This window comes from Drosophila albomicans, chromosome 2L (assembly GCF_009650485.2).
Source record: "Drosophila albomicans strain 15112-1751.03 chromosome 2L, ASM965048v2, whole genome shotgun sequence".
Lineage (NCBI taxonomy): Eukaryota > Metazoa > Arthropoda > Insecta > Diptera > Drosophilidae > Drosophila > Drosophila albomicans.
Window position 1 is genome coordinate 5,330,048 of NC_047628.2, and position 24,307 is coordinate 5,354,354.

At 40.1% G+C, this 24,307-nt stretch overlaps 16 protein-coding genes and 4 pseudogenes across 19 annotated transcripts in view; 10 read left to right on the plus strand and 10 right to left on the minus strand.

The window, feature by feature from the left end:
* The first annotated feature begins 871 nt into the window (after positions 1-871).
* Positions 872-1,258, plus strand: LOC117564297 (histone H4-like; annotated as a pseudogene).
* A 490-nt stretch (positions 1,259-1,748) lies between these two features.
* On the minus strand, positions 1,749-2,237 carry LOC117564279 (histone H2A-like). The gene has a single exon (XM_034242978.2). It carries the CDS (start codon positions 2,226-2,228, stop codon positions 1,848-1,850), a length of 381 nt encoding a protein of 126 aa, XP_034098869.1. The 5' UTR covers positions 2,229-2,237; the 3' UTR covers positions 1,749-1,847.
* A 190-nt stretch (positions 2,238-2,427) lies between these two features.
* LOC117564294 (histone H2B) lies at positions 2,428-2,871 on the plus strand. The gene has a single exon (XM_034242992.2). It carries the CDS (start codon positions 2,485-2,487, stop codon positions 2,854-2,856), a length of 372 nt encoding a protein of 123 aa, XP_034098883.1. The 5' UTR covers positions 2,428-2,484; the 3' UTR covers positions 2,857-2,871.
* Positions 2,872-3,334: 463 nt separating this feature from the next.
* Positions 3,335-4,230, minus strand: LOC117564275 (histone H1-like; annotated as a pseudogene).
* A 1,804-nt stretch (positions 4,231-6,034) lies between these two features.
* On the plus strand, positions 6,035-6,465 carry LOC117564298 (histone H4). Its single transcript, XM_034242996.2, has one exon. It carries the CDS (start codon positions 6,092-6,094, stop codon positions 6,401-6,403), a length of 312 nt encoding a protein of 103 aa, XP_034098887.1. The 5' UTR covers positions 6,035-6,091; the 3' UTR covers positions 6,404-6,465.
* A 571-nt stretch (positions 6,466-7,036) lies between these two features.
* LOC117564286 (histone H2A) lies at positions 7,037-7,489 on the minus strand. The gene has a single exon (XM_034242985.2). The coding sequence runs from the start codon at positions 7,426-7,428 to the stop codon at positions 7,054-7,056; it is 375 nt and encodes a 124-aa protein (XP_034098876.1). The 5' UTR covers positions 7,429-7,489; the 3' UTR covers positions 7,037-7,053.
* Positions 7,490-7,634: 145 nt separating this feature from the next.
* On the plus strand, positions 7,635-8,111 carry LOC117564293 (histone H2B). Its single transcript, XM_034242991.2, has one exon. The coding sequence runs from the start codon at positions 7,691-7,693 to the stop codon at positions 8,060-8,062; it is 372 nt and encodes a 123-aa protein (XP_034098882.1). The 5' UTR covers positions 7,635-7,690; the 3' UTR covers positions 8,063-8,111.
* Positions 8,112-8,531: 420 nt separating this feature from the next.
* Positions 8,532-14,659, minus strand: LOC117564272 (histone H1-like; annotated as a pseudogene).
* Positions 11,281-11,678, plus strand: LOC117564299 (histone H4). The gene has a single exon (XM_034242997.2). The coding sequence runs from the start codon at positions 11,307-11,309 to the stop codon at positions 11,616-11,618; it is 312 nt and encodes a 103-aa protein (XP_034098888.1). The 5' UTR covers positions 11,281-11,306; the 3' UTR covers positions 11,619-11,678.
* Positions 12,202-12,684, minus strand: LOC117564287 (histone H2A-like). Its single transcript, XM_034242986.2, is given in 2 exon segments — positions 12,202-12,369; positions 12,371-12,684. Coding segments are annotated over 2 exon segments (375 nt in total). The 5' UTR covers positions 12,650-12,684; the 3' UTR covers positions 12,202-12,273.
* On the plus strand, positions 12,849-13,333 carry LOC117564292 (histone H2B). Its single transcript, XM_034242990.2, has one exon. It carries the CDS (start codon positions 12,912-12,914, stop codon positions 13,281-13,283), a length of 372 nt encoding a protein of 123 aa, XP_034098881.1. The 5' UTR covers positions 12,849-12,911; the 3' UTR covers positions 13,284-13,333.
* On the minus strand, positions 13,752-14,653 carry LOC117564274 (histone H1-like). The gene has a single exon (XM_034242976.2). The coding sequence runs from the start codon at positions 14,612-14,614 to the stop codon at positions 13,835-13,837; it is 780 nt and encodes a 259-aa protein (XP_034098867.1). The 5' UTR covers positions 14,615-14,653; the 3' UTR covers positions 13,752-13,834.
* Positions 14,660-16,470: 1,811 nt separating the features above from the next.
* On the plus strand, positions 16,471-16,898 carry LOC117564301 (histone H4). The gene has a single exon (XM_034242998.2). It carries the CDS (start codon positions 16,524-16,526, stop codon positions 16,833-16,835), a length of 312 nt encoding a protein of 103 aa, XP_034098889.1. The 5' UTR covers positions 16,471-16,523; the 3' UTR covers positions 16,836-16,898.
* Positions 16,899-17,409: 511 nt separating this feature from the next.
* Positions 17,410-17,918, minus strand: LOC117564283 (histone H2A). The gene has a single exon (XM_034242981.2). It carries the CDS (start codon positions 17,858-17,860, stop codon positions 17,486-17,488), a length of 375 nt encoding a protein of 124 aa, XP_034098872.1. The 5' UTR covers positions 17,861-17,918; the 3' UTR covers positions 17,410-17,485.
* A 149-nt stretch (positions 17,919-18,067) lies between these two features.
* LOC117564288 (histone H2B) lies at positions 18,068-18,544 on the plus strand. Its single transcript, XM_034242987.2, has one exon. The coding sequence runs from the start codon at positions 18,123-18,125 to the stop codon at positions 18,492-18,494; it is 372 nt and encodes a 123-aa protein (XP_034098878.1). The 5' UTR covers positions 18,068-18,122; the 3' UTR covers positions 18,495-18,544.
* A 424-nt stretch (positions 18,545-18,968) lies between these two features.
* On the minus strand, positions 18,969-19,877 carry LOC117564273 (histone H1-like). Its single transcript, XM_034242975.2, has one exon. It carries the CDS (start codon positions 19,829-19,831, stop codon positions 19,052-19,054), a length of 780 nt encoding a protein of 259 aa, XP_034098866.1. The 5' UTR covers positions 19,832-19,877; the 3' UTR covers positions 18,969-19,051.
* Positions 19,878-20,971: 1,094 nt separating this feature from the next.
* The window catches only part of LOC117563576 (uncharacterized), a 4,927-nt gene continuing 1,591 nt past the window's right edge, over positions 20,972-24,307 (minus strand). The window contains exons 2-5 of the mRNA XM_052002183.1: positions 23,175-23,246; positions 22,736-23,055; positions 22,509-22,561; positions 20,972-21,469 (exon numbers count right to left, since the gene is read on the minus strand). Of these exons, the coding sequence (XP_051858143.1) occupies positions 21,040-21,469; positions 22,509-22,561; positions 22,736-23,055; positions 23,175-23,246 (875 nt within the window). The 3' untranslated portion in view covers positions 20,972-21,039. The remainder of the gene's footprint in view (positions 21,470-22,508; positions 22,562-22,735; positions 23,056-23,174; positions 23,247-24,307) is intronic.
* LOC117564300 (histone H4-like) lies at positions 21,680-22,121 on the plus strand (annotated as a pseudogene).
* On the minus strand, positions 22,626-23,074 carry LOC117564285 (histone H2A). The gene has a single exon (XM_034242984.2). The coding sequence runs from the start codon at positions 23,072-23,074 to the stop codon at positions 22,700-22,702; it is 375 nt and encodes a 124-aa protein (XP_034098875.1). The 3' UTR covers positions 22,626-22,699.
* LOC117564295 (histone H2B) overlaps positions 23,279-24,307 on the plus strand; it is a 20,567-nt gene continuing 19,538 nt past the window's right edge. For all 4 annotated transcript variants that reach the window (XM_052003057.1, XM_052003056.1, XM_052003055.1 and 1 more), the window contains exon 1: positions 23,279-23,719. In XM_052003057.1, the coding sequence (XP_051859017.1) occupies positions 23,329-23,700 (372 nt within the window). In that variant the 5' untranslated portion in view covers positions 23,279-23,328 and the 3' untranslated portion in view covers positions 23,701-23,719. The remainder of the gene's footprint in view (positions 23,720-24,307) is intronic.

Consider the following 24,307-nt stretch of genomic DNA (forward strand, 5'->3'; position numbering starts at 1 on the left):
AATAGTATCAATTTACCAAACTCGCCCTATTCTTTATTTTTAATTTGTACAATATTTTAATAGAATTCTGAAGTAATTCTAAAGAAAAATATAAATCTTCTTTCAATAAAATTGTGGTCCTGAAAAGGACCGATTTGTTTGATAATTTGATGCTTGTCAAGCACAACGCACAACGTTGTCACAATTTAAGCACGTTCGCCACGAATACGTCTGGCCAGCTGGATATCTTTCGGCATGATGGTGACACGCTTGGCATGGATAGCGCACAAGTTAGTATCTTCGAACAGGCCAACCAAGTAGGCTTCACTAGCTTCCTGCAGTGCCATCACAGCAGAGCTCTGGAAACGCAGATCGGTCTTGAAATCCTGAGCAATTTCACGCACCAAGCGCTGGAAAGGCAGCTTGCGGATCAGCAACTCTGTGCTCTTCTGGTAACGACGGATCTCACGCAGGGCAACAGTTCCGGGGCGATAACGATGAGGCTTCTTCACACCGCCGGTGGCTGGAGCACTCTTACGAGCCCCGCCTTAGTTGCCAGCTGCTTACGAGGCGCCTTGCCTCCGGTCGATTTACGAGCAGTCTGCTTAGTACGAGCCATTTTTATTTCACAATTTTCACTTCACACGGCAAATGTTAAAAACACAATAATCGGACGAAGCGACTCGGCTCTCGTATTTATAGTAAAACTGGTGGTGGGTTGCCGAGCGAGAACGAGAACGAGCGATCGGGTTGTTGCCATTCCAGTGTGTGAGCAGCACGTAGATACATATTGCTGACTCTTTCTGGTTTTTGTATCTTTGAGTATAAATAGAGGCGTTTGAGTCGGACCGAACAACAGTATCTTTCTGACTTCGTTGAGTGTAAAGTAAAATATTAAAAGTGTAAAATGACTGGTCGTGGTAAAGGTGGCAAGGGCTTGGGAAAGGTGGCGCCAAGCGTCATCGCAAAGTGTTGCGTGATAACATCCAGGGTATCACGAAGCCAGCTATCCGTCGTCTAGCTCGTCGTGGCGGTGTGAAGCGCATCTCTGGTCTTATTTATGAGGAAACTCGTGGTGTGCTGAAGGTTTTCTTGGAAAACGTTATCCGTGATGCAGTCACATACACCGAACACGCCAAGAGGAAGACAGTCACAGCCATGGATGTTGTGTACGCTCTGAAGAGGCAAGGCCGCACTCTGTACGGTTTCGGCGGCTAAGAAAATTTGTATCTACTACAAAGTGCAAACTCAAAACCCACATCAATCGGTCCTTTTCAGGACCACCAAAACATTCACTAAAAGAGAAGATAATCAATATATTTTTAATTGTTAAATAAAATGAAAACGAAACTAACACGGCACTAAAAATTGTAGATAGAAAGAATAATTCCCTCAATTTCATCCAGATTGCCCCAGTTAAATTCTACTATACAAATAAATAAATTGTTTTTACACGCCGACTTGTAAATATATTAAAATGGCTTTTAACTTTTTCCCTAAATTTTTTATTATTTAGTATTGTGTAAAAAATCCTCAAAAAAAAAATTGTATAGTTTACCGATGCAGCGTGTTAAACATTTTACGATACTTTTCGACACAACTGTACCTCGTGTACAGTGCAAATACTTTGCTTATGTGAAAATCGACATTTTAAGACACTTTTTGACACAACTGTACCACGTGAGCAGTGTAGATTCTTTGCTCATGTGAAGATACTCAATACAGCATTTCTGAACGAATATCAATATAATTACTTAAGTATGTATGTATATTAAAAAAATGATTCTCTTTAATAAATATTTGGTCGTCCTGAAAAGGACGTTTTGGGTTTTAGTTGATTTGTGTTATATGCGAGTTTAAATTTGAATTTAAGCCTTCTTTTCGGTCTTCTTGGGCAAGAGAACAGCCTGAATATTAGGCAAAACACCGCCCTGGGCAATGGTGACACCCGAAAGCAGTTTGTTCAACTCCTCATCGTTGCGGATGGCCAATTGCAGATGACGAGGGATAATCCTAGTCTTCTTGTTGTCACGGGCTGCGTTACCAGCCAACTCCAAAACTTCAGCAGCCAAGTATTCCATCACAGCAGCCAGGTACACAGGAGCACCAGCACCAACACGCTCGGCATAGTTGCCCTTGCGAAGCAGACGGTGAATACGGCCAACGGGGAACTGAAGACCAGCGCGGTTGGAACGAGACTTTGACTTTCCCTTAACTTTGCCACCTTTACCACGACCAGACATTTTCATTTATTATTTCTAACTTCACTGTTTCACACACAAAACTCGAATATTGTTGCCACATGAATTCATTGCCAGCTATTTATACTTTTCGGAGCTACCTACTCGTTCCGTTAAGGGATGACAGCTGCTGCTGATAACCGGTTTCGATGAGAGCTCGTCTAACGGAAAGCGTTGCTATAATAAAAGTATAAATTGGGTGTGTTTCGGATCCCTAGCAAAATAACTGTGAAGTGAATTTTGAAAGTGAATTTGAATTTGAATCATGCCGCCCAAGACTAGTGGAAAGGCAGCCAAGAAGGCTGGCAAAGCGCAGAAAAACATCACCAAGAACGACAAGAAGAAGAAGCGCAAGAGGAAGGAAAGTTATGCCATCTACATCTACAAAGTGCTGAAGCAGGTCCATCCTGACACCGGTATCTCATCGAAGGCAATGAGCATCATGAACAGCTTTGTGAACGACATTTTCGAGCGCATTGCTGCCGAGGCCTCCCGTTTGGCTCACTACAACAAGCGGTCGACTATCACCAGTCGGGAAATCCAAACCGCTGTCCGTCTCTTACTGCCTGGAGAATTGGCCAAGCACGCTGTCAGTGAGGGAACCAAGGCTGTCACCAAGTACACGAGCTCGAAGTAATTCGATTTCTTTGCACAAACCTACATACAAAAAGTAAAAGGCCCTTTTCATGGCCACAAATTACCTATCCAAAGAGTTAAAATTCAAATATATGTAAATAGTATAAATATGAATAGTAATAATAGTGCTTAATGACGGTATACCTAGAAGTTCGCCTAGTTTTTAATAAATAAATACGGCATTTCACCAGCATTTATAAATTTTCAACCGAGATGGGACTGTACTTTTTTAGTTTAATGAGAACAGAGAACTTCATAAAAGTGGAAGCATGTTAAATGTATTGCGCGCCATAGAAAGGTTACTTTTGTTGCTATACCCTTTTTGGGTATTTTACTTTTGGGTTCGAAGAATTTGTTATTTAGCTACCTGACTCACGCTTTATCTGTTATCATCGTAAAAGTCATCTCATAATGTAACATATGTAACTTGAAAACTCATTTCTCTTTTGATATAAGATTTGTAGCCCTGAAAAGGGCTTTGTTAAATAACAAATTTCATAGTCTTGAAATTTGTGCACGACAATTTTCAATGTCCTTGTGCTCGCTTCTTATTTTTTGGCTGCAGCTGCAGTTTTTGCCTTGGGTTCTTTGCAGCCACTGCGGCTTTCTTTGGCGACGCTGCCGCCGCTGCTGCCTTCTTTGGCTTCGGCTTGGCAGTTGCGGTCTTGGGCTTTGGTGCTTTTGCCTTCGCAGCACTCGATTTGGGCGCCGCCTTTGCTGTTGTGGGCTTAGCCTTTACTGTACCACTCTTCTTGGCCTCCTTAGCCTTGGCTTTCTCAGTCTTCTTCTTCTCAGAGGTCTTCTTGGTTGCTACAGCTTTGCTTGGTTTCTTCTCAGCGGACCCTGCTGCTTTCTTGGCCTTGGTGCCGGCAGCCTTCTTCTTAGCTGCTGCTGCTGAGGCAGCGACCTTCTTCGGTTTCTTTTCCACTGAGGAAGCCTTAGCTTTTGGCTTCGGCTCCTTTTTGGCAGATGCAGACAATTTGAATGAACCAGATGCGCCCTTGCCCTTAGCTTGGATAAGTTTTCCACTGGCAACAGCGCTCTTCAGGTACTTCTTAATGAATGGTGCCAATTTCTGGGCATCGCACTTGTATGTGGCACTGATGTACTTCTTGATTGCCATAAGCGACGAGCCACCACGTTCCTTAAGGTTCAGGATTGATGCGTCCACCATTTGCTGAGTTGGAGGATGTGTGATGGTGGAACTGCCGGCTTCTTCACCTTCGATGCGGATGCTGCTTTCTTAGCAGCCACCTTCTTCTCAGATGCGGGAGTAGCTGGTGGGGCAGCCACGGGAGATGCGGATGTTGCAACTGCGGAGTCTGACATGTTTCACTTCACTTTGTTTTGCTTTACTTTCACACTAAAATGAATCTTAACTGAATTTACAGTTGGCGGTTGAAATGAGTTGGTCACCCGATTTTGTGAGAATCGAGTAGAAAGGCGCAACGCGAATGTTTAGAGCAGTGAACGTTTCCGCCAAACAAGTTTGCCACTAACCTATACTTTATTTAATATTTACTATAGTTAATAATATGATATTGTAATAATGATGTATCGAAATATTTGCTTAAATATTCGACCAACCATATACAATTAATTGCATTTATCTACAATTACTCACTGTGTTTAAAATTTCAACTTAAATTCAACTTTGTGTCTACACAAAAACAATTATTATATAAAAACTCAATTTATAAATATAAAAACAATAAAAATACAATACTTGAGTCTGAAAACAAGTTCTTTGAACAGTTATGTTTTTAAATGTATTATTTAATAGAAATATAATTTATTGCTCATATTTTTAATTTTGGTTCAAACTTGACCATGTACAGTGAAAACCAAGCGACCTCATATGGTTAGAAGCTATTGAAAATTGATATGAAAAAATAGAAATAAATGTAAAAAATAGAATTTTTAAATATATTACTTGTTTAATATCATTTTCTTATCGATTTGTATAATATCTACAAAAATCTATCATTTAAATATGCATTTTATTCGTATAAAACCGTCTTTACAATTGGAGAGTACAAAGTAAGTACTAACAGATACATAACATTCAACATATGAAGAGCGTAATGCAAAATAAATTTAATAAATATTTACGTCCTCGTATTATTAATCTTAATATTGTTAATTTAAATGTTTTATTTTATTCATATACACTGTTCTATAATAAAAGATTAAATTATTTAATGTAATGTATCTTCTTCTTCTATCTTGTCTCTGGATTGAAATGTATTTTTCTTTGTACTGCATATTGCTTGGGAAATAAAACCACACTTTGACAGCATAGCATGCGCTTTTTTATTATCTAAGATTTATTTAATATAAATGTAGATACAATAGTATCAATTTACCAAACTCGCCCTATTCTTTATTTTTAATTTGTACAATATTTTAATATAATTCTGAAGTAATTATAAAGAAAAATGTAAATCTTCTTTCAATAAAATTGTGGTCCTGAAAAGGACCGATTTGTTTGATAATTTGATGCTTGTCAAGCACAACGCACAACGTTGTCACAATTTAAGCACGTTCGCCACGAATACGTCTGGCCAGCTGGATATCTTTCGGCATGATGGTGACACGCTTGGCATGGATAGCGCACAAGTTAGTATCTTCGAAACAGGCCAACCAAGTAGGCTTCACTAGCTTCCTGCAGTGCCATCACAGCAGAGCTCTGGAAACGCAGATCGGTCTTGAAATCCTGAGCAATTTCACGCACCAAGCGCTGGAAAGGCAGCTTGCGGATCAGCAACTCTGTGCTCTTCTGGTAACGACGGATCTCACGCAGGGCAACAGTTCCGGGGCGATAACGATGAGGCTTCTTCACACCGCCGGTGGCTGGAGCACTCTTACGAGCCGCCTTAGTTGCCAGCTGCTTACGAGGCGCCTTGCCTCCGGTCGATTTACGAGCAGTCTGCTTAGTACGAGCCATTTTTATTTCACAATTTTCACTTCACACGGCAAATGTTAAAAACACAATAATCGGACGAAGCGACTCGGCTCTCGTATTTATAGTAAAACTGGTGGTGGGTTGCCGAGCGAGAGCGAGAACGAGCGATCGGGTTTGTTGCCATTCCAGTGTGTGAGCAGCACGTAGATACATATTGCTGACTCTTTCTGGTTTTTGTATCTTTGAGTATAAATAGAGGCGTTTGAGTCGGACCGAACAACAGTATCTTTCTGACTTCGTTGAGTGTAAAGTAAAATATTAAAAGTGTAAAATGACTGGTCGTGGTAAAGGTGGCAAGGGCTTGGGAAAAGGTGGCGCCAAGCGTCATCGCAAAGTGTTGCGTGATAACATCCAGGGTATCACGAAGCCAGCTATCCGTCGTCTAGCTCGTCGTGGCGGTGTGAAGCGCATCTCTGGTCTTATTTATGAGGAAACTCGTGGTGTGCTGAAGGTTTTCTTGGAAAACGTTATCCGTGATGCAGTCACATACACCGAACACGCCAAGAGGAAGACAGTCACAGCCATGGATGTTGTGTACGCTCTGAAGAGGCAAGGCCGCACTCTGTACGGTTTCGGCGGCTAAGAAAATTTGTATCTACTACAAAGTGCAAACTCAAAACCCACATCAATCGGTCCTTTTCAGGACCACCAAAACATTCACTAAAAGAGAAGATAATCAATATATTTTAATTGTTAAATAAAATGAAAACGAAACTAACACGGCACTAAAAATTGTAGATAGAAAGAATAATTCCCTCAATTTCATCCAGATTGCCCCAGTTAAATTCTACTATACAAATAAATAAATTGTTTTTACACGCCGACTTGTAAATATATTAAAATGGCTTTTAACTTTTTCCCTAAATTTTTTATTATTTAGTATTGTGTAAAAAATCCTCAAAAAAAAATTGTATAGTTTACCGATGCAGCGTGTTAAACATTTTACGATACTTTTCGACACAACTGTACCTCGTGTACAGTGCAAATACTTTGCTTATGTGAAAATCGACATTTTAAGACACTTTTTGACACAACTGTACCACGTGAGCAGTGTAGATTCTTTGCTCATGTGAAGATACTCAATACAGCATTTCTGAACGAATATCAATATAATTACTTAAGTATGTATGTATATTAAAAAAATGATTCTCTTTAATAAATATTTGGTCGTCCTGAAAAGGACGTTTTGGGTTTTAGTTTGATTTGTGTGTATATGCGAGTTTAAATTTGAATTTAAGCCTTCTTTTCAGTCTTCTTGGGCAAGAGAACAGCCTGAATATTAGGCAAAACACCGCCCTGGGCAATGGTGACACCCGAAAGCAGTTTGTTCAACTCCTCATCGTTGCGGATGGCCAATTGCAGATGACGAGGGATAATCCTAGTCTTTTTGTTGTCACGGGCTGCGTTACCAGCCAACTCCAAAACTTCAGCAGCCAAGTATTCCATCACAGCAGCCAGGTACACAGGAGCACCAGCACCAACACGCTCGGCATAGTTGCCCTTGCGAAGCAGACGGTGAATACGGCCAACGGGGAACTGAAGACCAGCGCGGTTGGAACGAGACTTTGCCTTTCCCTTAACTTTGCCACCTTTACCACGACCAGACATTTTTATTTATTATTTCTAACTTCACTGTTTCACACACAAAACTCGAATATTGTTGCCACATGAATTCATTGCCAGCTATTTATACTTTTCGGAGCTACCTACTCGTTCCGTTAAGGGATGACAGCTGCTGCTGATAACCGGTTTCGATGAGAGCTCGTCTAACGGAAAGCGTTGCTACAATAAAAGTATAAATTGGGTGTGTTTCGGATCCCTAGCAAAATAACTGTGAAGTGAATTTTGAAAGTGAATTTGAATTTGAATCATGCCGCCCAAGACTAGTGGAAAGGCAGCCAAGAAGGCTGGCAAAGCGCAGAAAAACATCACCAAGAACGACAAGAAGAAGAAGCGCAAGAGGAAGGAAAGTTATGCCATCTACATCTACAAAGTGCTGAAGCAGGTCCATCCTGACACCGGTATCTCATCGAAGGCAATGAGCATCATGAACAGCTTTGTGAACGACATTTTCGAGCGCATTGCTGCCGAGGCCTCCCGTTTGGCTCACTACAACAAGCGGTCGACTATCACCAGTCGGGAAATCCAAACCGCTGTCCGTCTCTTACTGCCTGGAGAATTGGCCAAGCACGCTGTCAGTGAGGGAACCAAGGCTGTCACCAAGTACACGAGCTCGAAGTAATTCGATTTCTTTGCACAACCTACATACAAAAAGTAAAAGGCCCTTTTCATGGCCACAAATTACCTATCCAAAGAGTTAAAATTCAAATATATGTAAATAGTATAATATATGAATAGTAATAATAGTGCTTAATGACGATATACCTAGAAGTTCGCCTAGTTTTTAATAAATAAATACGGCATTTCACCAGCATTTATAAATTTTCAACCGAGATGGGACTGTACTTTTTTTAGTTTAATGAGAACAGAGAACTTCATAAAAGTGGAAGCATGTTAAATGTATTGCGCGCCATAGAAATGTTACTTTTGTTGCTATACCCTTTTTGGGTATTTTACTTTTGGTTTCGAAGAATTTGTTATTTAGCTACCTGACTCACGCTTTAAAGTATCTGTTATCATCGTAAAAGTCATCTCATAATGTAACATATGTAACTTGAAAACTCATTTCTCTTTTGATATAAGATTTGTAGCCCTGAAAAGGGCTTTGTTAAATAACAAATTTCATAGTCTTGAAATTTGTGCACGACAATTTTCAATGTCCTTGTGCTCGCTTCTTATTTTTTGGCTGCAGCTGCAGTTTTTGCCTTGGTTTCTTTTTGCAGCCACTGTGGCTTTCTTTGGCGACGCTGCCGCCGCTGCTGCCTTCTTTGGCTTCGGCTTGGCAGTTGCGGTCTTGGGCTTTGGTGCTTTTGCCTTCGCAGCACTCGATTTGGGCGCCGCCTTTGCTGTTGTGGGCTTAGCTTTTACTGTACCACTCTTCTTGGCCTCCTTAGCCTTGACTTTCTCAGTTTTCTTCTTCTCAGCGGTCTTCTTGGTTGCTACAGCTTTGCTTGGTTTCTTCTCAGCGGACCCTGCTGCTTTCTTGGCCTTGGTGCCGGCAGCCTTCTTAGCTGCTGCTGCTGAGGCAGCGACCTTCTTCGGTTTCTTTTCCACTGAGGAAGCCTTAGCTTTTGGCTTCGGCTCCTTTTTGGCAGATGCAGACAATTTGAATGAACCAGATGCGCCCTTGCCCTTAGCTTGGATAAGTTTTCCACTGGCAACAGCGCTCTTCAGGTACTTCTTAATGAATGGTGCAATTTCTGGGCATCGCACTTGTATGTGGCACTGATGTACTTCTTCTTGATTGCCATAAGCGACGAGCCACCACGTTCCTTAAGGTTCAGGATTGATGCGTCCACCATTTGCTGAGTTGGAGGATGTGATGGTGGAACTGCCGGCTTCTTCACCTTCGATGCGGATGCTGCTTTCTTAGCAGCCACCTTCTTCTCAGATGCGGGAGTAGCTGGTGGGGCAGCCACGGGAGATGCGGATGTTGCAACTGCGGAGTCTGACATGTTTCACTTCACTTTGTTTTGCTTTACTTTTCACACTAAAATGAATCTTAACTGAATTTACAGTTGGCGGTTGAAATGAGTTGGTCACCCGATTTTTGTGAGAATCGAGTAGAAAGGCGCAACGCGAATGTTTAGAGCAGTGAACGTTTCCGCCAAACAAGTTTGCCACTAACCTATACTTTATTTAATATTTACTATAGTTAATAATATGATATTGTAATAATGATGTATCGAAATATTTGCTTAAATATTCGACCAACCATATACAATTAATTGCATTTATCTACAATTACTCACTGTGTTTAAAATTTCAACTTAAAGTCAACTTTGTGTCTACACAAAAACAATTATTATATAAAAACTCAATTTATAAATATAAAAACAATAAAAATACAATACTTGAGTCTGAAAACAAGTTCTTTGAACAATTATGTTTTTAAATGTATTATTTAATAGAAATATAATTTATTGCTCATATTTTTAATTTTTGGTTCAAAACTTGACCATGTACAGTGAAAACCAAGCGACCTCATATGGTTAGAAGCTATTGAAAATTGATATGAAAAAATAGAAATAAATGTAAAAAATAGAATTTTTAAATATATTACTTGTTTAATATCATTTTTCTTATCGATTTGTATAATATCTACAAAAATCTATCATTTAAATATGCATTTTATTCGTATAAAACCGTCTTTACAATTGGAGAGTACAAAGTAAGTACTAACAGATACATAACATTCAACATATGAAGAGCGTAATGCAAAATAAATTTAATAAATATTTACGTCCTCGTATTATTAATCTTAATATTGTTAATTTAAATGTTTTATTTTATTCATATACACTGTTCTATAATAAAAGATTAAATTATTTAATGTAATGTATCTTCTTCTTCTATCTTGTCTCTGGATTGAAATGTATTTTTCTTTGTACTGCATATTGCTTGGGAAATAAAACCACACTTTGACAGCATAGCATGCGCTTTTTTTATTATCTAAGATTTATTTAATATAAATGTAGATACAATAGTATCAATTTTACCAAACTCGCCCTATTCTTTATTTTTAATTTGTACATTATTTTAATAATATACTGAAGCAATTATAAAGAAAAATGTAAATCTTCTTTCAATAAAATTTGTGGTCCTGAAAAGGACCGATTTGTTTGATAATTTGATGCTTGTCAAGCACAACGCACAACGTTGTCACAATTTAAGCACGTTCGCCACGAATACGTCTGGCCAGCTGGATATCTTTCGGCATGATGGTGACACGCTTGGCATGGATAGCGCACAAGTTAGTATCTTCGAACAGGCCAACCAAGTAGGCTTCACTAGCTTCCTGCAGTGCCATCACAGCAGAGCTCTGGAAACGCAGATCGGTCTTGAAATCCTGAGCAATTTCACGCACCAAGCGCTGGAAAGGCAGCTTGCGGATCAGCAACTCTGTGCTCTTCTGGTAACGACGGATCTCACGCAGGGCAACAGTTCCGGGGCGATAACGATGAGGCTTCTTCACACCGCCGGTGGCTGGAGCACTCTTACGAGCCGCCTTAGTTGCCAGCTGCTTACGAGCGCCTTGCCTCCGGTCGATTTACGAGCAGTCTGCTTAGTACGAGCCATTTTTATTTCACAATTTTCACTTCACACGGCAAATGTTAAAAACACAATAATCGGACGAAGCGACTCGGCTCTCGTATTTATAGTAAAACTGGTGGTGGGTTGCCGAGCGAGAACGAGAACGAGCGATCGGGTTGTTGCCATTCCAGTGTGTGAGCAGCACGTAGATACATATTGCTGACTCTTTCTGGTTTTTGTATCTTTGAGTATAAATAGAGGCGTTTGAGTCGGACCGAACAACAGTATCTTTCTGACTTCGTGAGTGTAAAGTAAAATATTAAAAGTGTAAAATGACTGGTCGTGGTAAAGGTGGCAAGGGCTTGGGAAAAGGTGGCGCCAAGCGTCATCGCAAAGTGTTGCGTGATAACATCCAGGGTATCACGAAGCCAGCTATCCGTCGTCTAGCTCGTCGTGGCGGTGTGAAGCGCATCTCTGGTCTTATTTATGAGGAAACTCGTGGTGTGCTGAAGGTTTTCTTGGAAAACGTTATCCGTGATGCAGTCACATACACCGAACACGCCAAGAGGAAGACAGTCACAGCCATGGATGTTGTGTACGCTCTGAAGAGGCAAGGCCGCACTCTGTACGGTTTCGGCGGCTAAGAAAATTTGTATCTACTACAAAATACAAACTTAAAATCCACATCAATCGGTCCTTTTCAGGACCACCAAAACATTCACTAAAAGAGAAGATAATCAATATATTTTAATTGTTAAATAAAAATGAACGAAACTAACACAGCACTAAAAATTGTAGATAGAAAGAATAATTCCCTCAATTTCATCCAGATTGCCCCAGTTAAATTCTACTATACAAATAAATAATTGTTTTTACACGCCGACTTGTAAATATATTTAAACATGGCTTTTAAACTTTTTCCTAAAATTTATTTATTGATTTAGTATTGTGTAAAAAAATCCTCAAAAAAAAATTGTATAGTTTACCGATGCAGCGTGTTAAACATTTTACGATACTTTTCGACACAACTGTACCTCGTGTACAGAGTGCAAATACTTTGCTTATGTGAAAATCGACATTTTAAGACACTTTTTGACACAACTGTACCACGTGAGCAGTGTAGATTCTTTGCTCATGTGAAGATACTCAATACAGCATTTCTGAACGAATATCAATATAATTACTTAAGTATGTATGTATATTAAAAAAATGATTCTCTTTAATAAATATTTGGTCGTCCTGAAAAGGACGTTTTGGGGTTTTAGTTGATTTGTGTTATATGCGAGTTTAAATTTGAATTTAAGCCTTCTTTTCGGTCTTCTTGGGCAAGAGAACAGCCTGAATATTAGGCAAAACACCGCCCTGGGCAATGGTGACACCCGAAAGCAGTTTGTTTCAACTCCTCATCGTTGCGGATGGCCAATTGCAGATGACGAGGGATAATCCTAGTCTTCTTGTTGTCACGGGCTGCGTTACCAGCCAACTCCAAAACTTCAGCGGCCAAGTATTCCATCACAGCAGCCAGGTACACAGGAGCACCAGCACCAACACGCTCGGCATAGTTGCCCTTGCGAAGCAGACGGTGAATACGGCCAACGGGGAACTGAAGACCAGCGCGGTTGGAACGAGACTTTGCCTTTCCCTTAACTTTGCCACCTTTACCACGACCAGACATTTTTATTTATTATTTCTAACTTCACTGTTTCACACACAAATTTCGAATATTGTGGACACATGAATTCATTGCCAGCTATTTATACTTTTCCGAGCTACCTACTCGTTCCGTTAAGGGATGACAGCTGCTGCTGATAACCGGTCACGTTGAGAGCTCGTCTAACGGAAAGCGTTGCTACAATAAAAGTATAAATTGGGTGTGTTTCGGATCCCTAGCAAAACAACTGTGAAGTGAATTTTGAAAGTGAATTTGAATTCGAATCATGCCGCCCAAGACTAGTGGAAAGGCAGCCAAGAAGGCTGGCAAAGCGCAGAAAAACATCACCAAGAACGACAAGAAGAAGAAGCGCAAGAGGAAGGAAAGCTATGCCATCTACATCTACAAAGTGCTGAAGCAGGTCCATCCTGACACCGGTATCTCATCGAAGGCAATGAGCATCATGAACAGCTTTGTGAACGACATTTTCGAGCGCATTGCTGCCGAGGCCTCCCGTTTGGCTCACTACAACAAGCGGTCGACTATCACCAGTCGGGAAATCCAAACCGCTGTCCGTCTCTTACTGCCTGGAGAATTGGCCAAGCACGCTGTCAGTGAGGGAACCAAGGCTGTCACCAAGTACACGAGCTCGAAGTAATTCGATTTCTTTGCACAACCTACATACAAAAAGTAAAAGGCCCTTTTCAGGGCCACAAATTACCTATCCAAAGAGTTAAAATTCAAATATATGTAAATAGTATAAATATGAATAGTAATAATAGTGCTTAATGACGGTATACCTAGAAGTTCGACTAGTTTTTAATAAATAAATACGGCATTTCACCAGCATTTATAAATTTTCAACCGAGATGGGACTGTACTTTTTTAGTTTAATGAGAACAGAGAACTTCATAAAAGTGGAAGCATGTTAAATGTATTGCGCGCCATAGAAAGGTTACTTTTGTTGCTATACCCTTTTTGGGTATTTTACTTTTGGGTTCGAAGAATTTTTTATTTAGCTACCTGACTCACGCTTTAAAGTATCTGTTATCATCGTAAAAGTCATCTCATAATGTAACATATGTAACTTGAAAACTCATTTCTCTTTTTATATAAAATTAGTAGCCCTGAAAAGGGCTTTGTTAAATAACAAATTTCATAGTCTTGAAACTTGTGCACGACAATCTTCAATGTCCTTGTGCTCGCTTCTTATTTCTTGGCTGCAGCTGCAGTTTTTGCCTTGGGTTTCTTTGCAGCCACTGCGGCTTTCTTTGGCGATGCTGCCGCCGCTGCCTTCTTTGGCTTCGGCTTGGCAGTTGCGGTCTTGGGCTTTGGTGCTTTTGCCTTCGCAGCACTCGATTTGGGCGCCGCCTTTGCTGTTGTGGGCTTAGCCTTTACTGTACCACTCTTCTTGGCCTCCTTAGCCTTGGCTTTCTCAGTCTTCTTCTTCTCAGCGGTCTTCTTGGTTGCTACAGCTTTGCTTGGTTTCTTCTCAGCGGACCCTGCTGCTTTCTTGGCCTTGGTGCCGGCAGCCTTCTTCTTAGCTGCTGCTGCTGCTGAGGCAGCGACCTTCTTCGGTTTCTTTTCCACTGAGGAAGCCTTAGCTTTTGGCTTCGGCTCCTTTTTGGCAGATGCAGACAATTTGAATGAACCAGATGCGCCCTTGCCCTTAGCTTGGATAAGTTTTCCACTGGCAACAGCGCTCTTCAGGTACTTCTTAATGAATGGTGCCAATTTCTGGGCATCGCACTTGTATGTGGCACTGATGTACTTCTTGATTGCCATAAGCGACGAGCCACCACGTTCCTTAAGGTTCAGGATTGATGCGTCCACCATTTGCTGAGTTGGAGGATGTGATGGTGGAACTGCCGGCTTCTTCACCTTCGATGCGGATGCTGCTTTCTTAGCAGCCACCTTCTTCTCAGATGCGGGAGTAGCTGGTGGGGCAGCCTCGGGAGATGCGGATGTTGCAACTGCGGAGTCTGACATGTTTCACTTCACTTTGTTTTGCTTTACTTTCACACTAAAATGAATCTTAACTGAATTTACAGTTGGCGGTTGAAATGAGTTGGTCACCCGATTTTGTGAGAATCGAGTAGAAAGGCGCAACGCGAATGTTTAGAGCAGTGAACGTTTCCGCCAAACAAGTTTGCTACTAACCTATACTTTATTTAATATTTACTATAGTTAATAATATGATATTGTAATAATGATGTATCGAAATATTTGCTTAAATATTCGACCAACCATATACAATAATTTGCATTTATCTACAATTACTCACTGTGTTTAAAATTTCAACTTAAATTCAACTTTGTGTCTACACAAAAACAATTATCATATAAAAACTCGATTTATAAATATAAAAACAATAAAAATACAATATTTGAGTCTGAAAACAAGTTCTTTGAACAATTATGTTTTTAAATGTATTATTTAATATAAATATAATTTATTGCTCATATTTTTAATTTTGGTTCAAACTTGACCATGTACAGTGAAAACCAAGCGACCTCATATGGTTAGAAGCTATTGAAAATTGATATGAAAAAATAGAAATAAATGTAAAAAATAGAATTTTTAAATATATTACTTGTTTAATATCATTTTCTTATCGATTTGTATAATATCTACAAAAATCTATCATTTAAATATGCATTTTATTCGTATAAAACCGTCTTTACAATTGGAGAGTACAAAGTAAGTACTAACAGATACATAACATTCAACATATGAAGAGCGTAATGCAAAATAAATTTAATAAATATTTACGTCCTCGTATTATTAATCTTAATATTGTTAATTTAAATGTTTTATTTTATTCATATACACTGATCTATAATAAAAGATTAAATTATTTAATGTAATGTATCTTCTTCTTCTATCTTGTCTCTGGATTGAAATGTATTTTTCTTTGTACTGCATATTGCTTGGGAAAATAAAACCACACTTGAACAGCATAGACATGCGCTTTTTTTATTATCTAAGATTTATTTAATATAAATGTAGATACAATAGTATCAATTTACCAAACTCGCCCTATTCTTTATTTTTAATTTGTACAATATTTTAATATAATCTGAAGTAATTAAAGAAAAATGTAAATCTTCTTTCAATAAAATTGTGGTCCTGAAAAGGACCGATTTGTTTGATAATTTGATGCTTGTCAAGCACAACGCACACAACGTTGTCACAATTTAAGCACGTTCGCCACGAATACGTCTGGCCAGCTGGATATCTTTCGGCATGATGGTGACACGCTTGGCATGGATAGCGCACAAGTTAGTATCTTCGAACAGGCCAACCAAGTAGGCTTCACTAGCTTCCTGCAGTGCCATCACAGCAGAGCTCTGGAAACGCAGATCGGTCTTGAAATCCTGAGCAATTTCACGCACCAAGCGCTGGAAAGGCAGCTTGCGGATCAGCAACTCTGTGCTCTTCTGGTAACGACGGATCTCACGCAGGGCAACAGTTCCGGGGCGATAACGATGAGGCTTCTTCACACCGCCGGTGGCTGGAGCACTCTTACGAGCCGCCTTAGTTGCCAGCTGCTTACGAGGCGCCTTGCCTCCGGTCGATTTACGAGCAGTCTGCTTAGTACGAGCCATTTTTATTTCACAATTTTCACTTCACACAGCAAATGTTAAAAACACAATAATCGGACGAAGCGACTCGGCTCTCGTATTTATAGTAAAACTGGTGGTGGGTTGCCGAACGAGAACGAGCGATCGGGTTGTTGCCATGCCAGCGTGCCAGCGTGCGAGCAGCACGTAGATACATATTGCTGACTCTTTCTGGTTTTTGTATCTTTGAGTATAAATAGAGGCGTTTGAGTCGGACCGAACAACAGTATCTTTCTGACTTCGTTGAGTGTAAAGTAAAATATTAAAAGTGTAAAATGACTGGTCGTGGTAAAGGTGGCAAGGGCTTGGGAAAAGGTGGCGCCAAGCGTCATCGCAAAGTGTTGCGTGATAACATCCAGGGTATCACGAAGCCAGCTATCCGTCGTCTAGCTCGTCGTGGCGGTGTGAAGCGCATCTCTGGTCTTATTTATGAGGAAACTCGTGGTGTGCTGAAGGTTTTCTTGGAAAACGTTATCCGTGATGCAGTCACATACACCGAACACGCCAAGAGGAAGACAGTCACAGCCATGGATGTTGTGTACGCTCTGAAGAGGCAAGGCCGCACTCTGTACGGTTTCGGCGGCTAAGAAAATTTGTATCTACTACAAAGTGCAAACTCAAAACCCACATCAATCGGTCCTTTTCAGGACCACCAAAACATTCACTAAAAGAGAAGATAATCAATATATTTTAATTATTAAATAAAATGAAAAACGAAACTAACACGGCACTAAAAATTGTAGATAGAAAGAATAATTCCCTCAATTTCATCCAGATTGCCCCAGTTAAATTCTACTATACAAATAAATAAATTGTTTTTACACGCCGACTTGTAAATATATTAAAATGGCTTTTAACTTTTTCCCTAAATTTTTTATTATTTAGTATTGTGTAAAAAATCCTCAAAAAAAAATTGTATAGTTTACCGATGCAGCGTGTTAAACATTTTACGATACTTTTCGACACAACTGTACCTCGTGTACAGTGCAAATACTTTGCTTATGTGAAAATCGACATTTTAAGACACACTTTTGACACAACTGTACCACGTGAGCAGTGTAGATTCTTTGCTCATGTGAAGATACTCAATACAGCATTTCTGAACGAATATCAATATAATTACTTAAGTATGTATGTATATTAAAAAAATGATTCTCTTTAATAAATATTTGGTCGTCCTGAAAAGGACGTTTTGGCTTTTAGTTGATTTGTGTTATATGCGAGTTTAAATTTGAATTTAAGCCTTCTTTTCAGTCTTCTTGGGCAAGAGAACAGCCTGAATATTAGGCAAAACACCGCCCTGGGCAATGGTGACACCCGAAAGCAGTTTGTTCAACTCCTCATCGTTGCGGATGGCCAATTGCAGATGACGAGGGATAATCCTAGTCTTCTTGTTGTCACGGGCTGCGTTACCAGCCAACTCCAAAACTTCAGCAGCCAAGTATTCCATCACAGCAGCCAGGTACACAGGAGCACCAGCACCAACACGCTCGGCATAGTTGCCCTTGCGAAGCAGACGGTGAATACGGCCAACGGGGAACTGAAGACCAGCGCGGTTGGAACGAGACTTTGCCTTTCCCTTAACTTTGCCACCTTTACCACGACCAGACATTTTTATTTATTATTTCTAACTTCACTGTTTCACACACAAAACTCGAATATTGTTGCCACATGAATTCATTGCCAGCTATTTATACTTTTCGGAGCTACCTACTCGTTCCGTTAAGGGATGACAGCTGCTGCTGATAACCGGTTTCGATGAGAGCTCGTCTAACGGAAAGCGTTGCTACAATAAAAGTATAAATTGGGTGTGTTTCGGATCCCTAGCAAAATAACTGTGAAGTGAATTTTGAAAGTGAATTTGAATTTGAATCATGCCGCCCAAGACTAGTGGAAAGGCAGCCAAGAAGGCTGGCAAAGCGCAGAAAAACATCACCAAGAACGACAAGAAGAAGAAGCGCAAGAGGAAGGAAAGTTATGCCATCTACATCTACAAAGTGCTGAAGCAGGTCCATCCTGACACCGGTATCTCATCGAAGGCAATGAGCATCATGAACAGCTTTGTGAACGACATTTTCGAGCGCATTGCTGCCGAGGCCTCCCGTTTGGCTCACTACAACAAGCGGTCGACTATCACCAGTCGGGAAATCCAAACCGCTGTCCGTCTCTTACTGCCTGGAGAATTGGCCAAGCACGCTGTCAGTGAGGGAACCAAGGCTGTCACCAAGTACACGAGCTCGAAGTAATTCGATTTCTTTGCACAACCTACATACAAAAAGTAAAAGGCCCTTTTCAGGGCCACAAATTACCTATCCAAAGAGTTAAAATTCAAATATATGTAAATAGTATAAATATGAATAGTATAGTAATAATAGTGCTTAATGACGGTATATACTAGAAGTTCGCCTAGTTTTTAATAAATAAATACGGCATTTCACCAGCATTTATAAATTTTCAACCGAGATGGGACTGTACTTTTTTAGTTTAATGAGAACAGAGAACTTCATAAAAGTGGAAGCATGTTAAATGTATTGCGCGCCATAGAAAGGTTACTTTTGTTGCTATACCCTTTTTGGGTATTTTACTTTTGGGTTCGAAGAATTTGTTATTTAGCTACCTGACTCACGCTTTAAAGTATCTGTTATCATCGTAAAAGTCATCTCATAATGTAACATATGTAACTTGAAAACTCATTTCTCTTTTGATATAAGATTTGTAGCCCTGAAAAGGGCTTTGTTAAATAACAAATTTCATAGTCTTGAAATTTGTGCACGACAATTTTCAATGTCCTTGTGCTCGCTTCTTATTTTTTGGCTGCAGCTGCAGTTTTTGCCTTGGGTTTCTTTGCAGCCACTGCGGCTTTCTTTGGCGACGCTGCCGCCGCTGCTGCCTTCTTTGGCTTCGGCTTGGCAGTTGCGGTCTTGGGCTTTGGTGCTTTTGCCTTCGCAGCACTCGATTTGGGCGCCGCCTTTGCTGTTGTGGGCTTAGCCTTTACTGTACCACTCTTCTTGGCCTCCTTAGCCTTGGCTTTCTCAGTCTTCTTCTTCTCAGCGGTCTTCTTGGTTGCTACAGCTTTGCTTGGTTTCTTCTCAGCGGACCCTGCTGCTTTCTTGGCCTTGGTGCCGGCAGCCTTCTTCTTAGCTGCTGCTGCTGAGGCAGCGACCTTCTTCGGTTTCTTTTCCACTGAGGAAGCCTTAGCTTTTGGCTTCGGCTCCTTTTTGGCAGATGCAGACAATTTGAATGAACCAGATGCGCCCTTGCCCTTAGCTTGGATAAGTTTTCCACTGGCAACAGCGCTCTTCAGGTACTTCTTAATGAATGGTGCCAATTTCTGGGCATCGCACTTGTATGTGGCACTGATGTACTTCTTGATTGCCATAAGCGACGAGCCACCACGTTCCTTAAGGTTCAGGATTGATGCGTCCACCATTTGCTGAGTTGGAGGATGTGATGGTGGAACTGCCGGCTTCTTCACCTTCGATGCGGATGCTGCTTTCTTAGCAGCCACCTTCTTCTCAGATGCGGGAGTAGCTGGTGGGGCAGCCACGGGAGATGCGGATGTTGCAACTGCGGAGTCTGACATGTTTCACTTCACTTTGTTTTGCTTTACTTTCACACTAAAATGAATCTTAACTGAATTTACAGTTGGCGGTTGAAATGAGTTGGTCACCCGATTTTGTGAGAATCGAGTAGAAAGGCGCAACGCGAATGTTTAGAGCAGTGAACGTTTCCGCCAAACAAGTTTGCCACTAACCTATACTTTATTTAATATTTACTATAGTTAATAATATGATATTGTAATAATGATGTATCGAAATATTTGCTTAAATATTCGACCAACCATATACAATTAATTGCATTTATCTACAATTACTCACTGTGTTTAAAATTTCAACTTAAATTCAACTTTGTGTCTACACAAAAACAATTATTATATAAAAACTCAATTTATAAATATAAAAACAATAAAAATACAATACTTGAGTCTGAAAACAAGTTCTTTGAACAATTATGTTTTTAAATGTATTATTTAATAGAAATATAATTTATTGCTCATATTTTTAATTTTGGTTCAAACTTGACCATGTACAGTGAAAACCAAGCGACCTCATATGGTTAGAAGCTATTGAAAATTGATATGAAAAAATAGAAATAAATGTAAAAAATAGAATTTTTAAATATATTACTTGTTTAATATCATTTTCTTATCGATTTGTATAATATCTACAAAAATCTATCATTTAAATATGCATTTTATTCGTATAAAACCGTCTTTACAATTGGAGAGTACAAAGTAAGTACTAACAGATACATAACATTCAACATATGAAGAGCGTAATGCAAATAATATTTACGGCCTCGTATTATTAATCTTAATATTGTTAATTTAAATGTTTTATTTTATTCATATACACTGATCTATAATAAAAGATTAAATTATTTAATGCAATGTATCTTCTTCTTCTATCTTCTCTGGATCTTGTCTCTGGATTGAAATGTATTTTTCTTTGTACTGCATATTGCTTGGGAAATAAAACCACACTTTGACAGCATAGCATGCGCTTTTTTTAATTATCTAAGATTTATTTAATATAAATGTAGATACAATAGTATCAATTTACCAAACTCGCCCTATTCTTTATTTTTAATTTGTACAATATTTTAATAGAATTCTGAAGTAATTCTAAAGAAAAATGTAAATCTTCTTTCAATAAAATTGTGGTCCTGAAAAGGACCGATTTGTTTGATAATTTGATGCTTGTCAAGCACAACGCACAACGTTGTCACAATTTAAGCACGTTCGCCACGAATACGTCTGGCCAGCTGGATATCTTTCGGCATGATGGTGACACGCTTGGCATGGATAGCGCACAAGTTAGTATCTTCGAACAGGCCAACCAAGTAGGCTTCACTAGCTTCCTGCAGTGCCATCACAGCAGAGCTCTGGAAACGCAGATCGGTCTTGAAATCCTGAGCAATTTCACGCACCAAGCGCTGGAAAGGCAGCTTGCGGATCAGCAACTCTGTGCTCTTCTGGTAACGACGGATCTCACGCAGGGCAACAGTTCCGGGGCGATAACGATGAGGCTTCTTCACACCGCCGGTGGCTGGAGCACTCTTACGAGCCGCCTTAGTTGCCAGCTGCTTACGAGGCGCCTTGCCTCCGGTCGATTTACGAGCAGTCTGCTTAGTACGAGCCATTTTTATTTCACAATTTTCACTTCACACAGCAAATGTTAAAAACACAATAATCGGACGAAGCGACTCGGCTCTCGTATTTATAGTAAAACTGGTGGTGGGTTGCCGAGCGAGAACGAGAACGAGCGATCGGGTTGTTGCCATTCCAGTGTGTGAGCAGCACGTAGATACATATTGCTGACTCTTTCTGGTTTTTGTATCTTTGAGTATAAATAGAGGCGTTTGAGTCGGACCGAACAACAGTATCTTTCTGACTTCGTTGAGTGTAAAGTAAAATATTAAAAGTGTAAAATGACTGGTCGTGGTAAAGGTGGCAAGGGCTTGGGAAAAGGTGGCGCCAAGCGTCATCGCAAAGTGTTGCGTGATAACATCCAGGGTATCACGAAGCCAGCTATCCGTCGTCTAGCTCGTCGTGGCGGTGTGAAGCGCATCTCTGGTCTTATTTATGAGGAAACTCGTGGTGTGCTGAAGGTTTTCTTGGAAACGTTATCCGTGATGCAGTCACATACACCGAACACGCCAAGAGGAAGACAGTCACAGCCATGGATGTTGTGTACGCTCTGAAGAGGCAAGGCCGCACTCTGTACGGTTTCGGCGGCTAAGAAAATTTGTATCTACTACAAAGTGCAAACTCAAAACCCACATCAATCGGTCCTTTTCAGGACCACCAAAACATTCACTAAAAGAGAAGATAATCAATATATTTTAATTATTAAATAAAATGAAAACGAAACTAACACGGCACTAAAAATTGTAGATAGAAAGAATAATTCCCTCAATTTCATCCAGATTGCCCCAGTTAAATTCTACTATACAAATAAATAAATTGTTTTTACACGCCGACTTGTAAATATATTAAAATGGCTTTTAACTTTTTCCCTAAATTTTTTATTATTTAGTATTGTGTAAAAAATCCTCAAAAAAAAATTGTACATAGTTTACCGATGCAGCGTGTTAAACATTTTACGATACTTTTCGACACAACTGTACCTCGTGTACAGTGCAAATACTTTGCTTATGTGAAAATCGACATTTTAAGACACTTTTTGACACAACTGTACCACGTGAGCAGTGTAGATTCTTTGCTCATGTGAAGATACTCAATACAGCATTTCTGAACGAATATCAATATAATTACTTAAGTATGTATGTATATTAAAAAAATGATTCTCTTTAATAAATATTTGGTCGTCCTGAAAAGGACGTTTTGGCTTTTAGTTGATTTGTGTTATATGCGAGTTTAAATTTGAATTTAAGCCTTCTTTTCAGTCTTCTTGGGCAAGAGAACAGCCTGAATATTAGGCAAAACACCGCCCTGGGCAATGGTGACACCCGAAAGCAGTTTGTTCAACTCCTCATCGTTGCGGATGGCCAATTGCAGATGACGAGGGATAATCCTAGTCTTCTTGTTGTCACGGGCTGCGTTACCAGCCAACTCCAAAACTTCAGCGGCCAAGTACTCCATCACAGCAGCCAAGTACACAGGAGCACCAGCACCAACACGCTCGGCATAGTTGCCCTTGCGAAGCAGACGGTGAATACGGCCAACGGGGAACTGAAGACCAGCGCGGTTGGAACGAGACTTTGCCTTTCCCTTAACTTTGCCACCTTTACCACGACCAGACATTTTTATTATTATTTGTTATTTCACTGTTTCACACACAAAACTCGAATATTGTTGCCACATGCAACCATTGCCAGCTATTTATACTTTTCCAGCTACCTACTCGTTCCGTTAAGGGATGACAGCTGCTGCTGAATAACCGGTCGCGTGAGAGCTCGTCTAACGGAAAGCGTTGCTACAATAAAAGTATAAATTGGACGTGTTTTGGATCTCTAGCAAAATATCAGTGAAGTGAATTTTGAAAGTGAATTTGAAAAATGCCGCCCAAGACTAGTGGAAAGGCAGCCAAGAAGGCTGGCAAAGCGCAGAAGAATATCACCAAGAATGACAAGAAGAAGAAGCGCAAGAGGAAGGAAAGCTATGCCATCTACATCTACAAAGTGCTGAAGCAGGTCCATCCTGACACCGGTATCTCATCGAAGGCAATGAGCATCATGAACAGCTTTGTGAACGACATTTTCGAGCGCATTGCTGCCGAGGCCTCCCGTTTGGCTCACTACAACAAGCGCTCGACTATCACCAGTCGGGAAATCCAAACCGCTGTCCGTCTCTTGCTGCCCGGAGAATTGGCCAAGCACGCTGTCAGTGAGGGAACCAAGGCTGTCACCAAGTACACGAGCTCGAAGTAATTCGATTTCTTTGCACAACCTACATACACTAAAGTAAAAGGCCCTTTTCAGGGCCACAAATTACCTATCCAAAGAGTTGAAATTCAAATATATGTATATAAATATAATATATAGTAATAATAGTGCATACGGTATACCTGAAGTTCGTATACCTAAAAATACGGCGTTATACCAGCATTTACAAATTTTCAACCGAGACGGGACTGTACTTTTTTGGTTTAATGCGAACAGAGAACTTCATAAGTGAGGAAGCACTACAGAGGTATTGCGTGTTGTCGAAAGGTTGAGTTTCTTACGTTTACCCTTTTTAGGATTTTACTTTTGCTACCTGTCGAATGCTTATTTAGCTACCTGACTGTGAAAAATACGATTCTGTTATAGTCATAAAAGTCATCTCGTAATGAACATATGTAACTTGAAAACTCATTTCTCTTTTTATATAAAATTAGTAGCCCTGAAAAGGGCTTTGTTAAATAACAAATTTCATAGTCTTGAAACTTGTGCACGACAATCTTCAATGTCCTAGTGCTCTCTTCTTTATTTCTTGGCTGCAGCTGCAGTTTTTGCCTTGGGTTTCTTAGCAGCCACTGCGGCTTTCTTTGGCGAT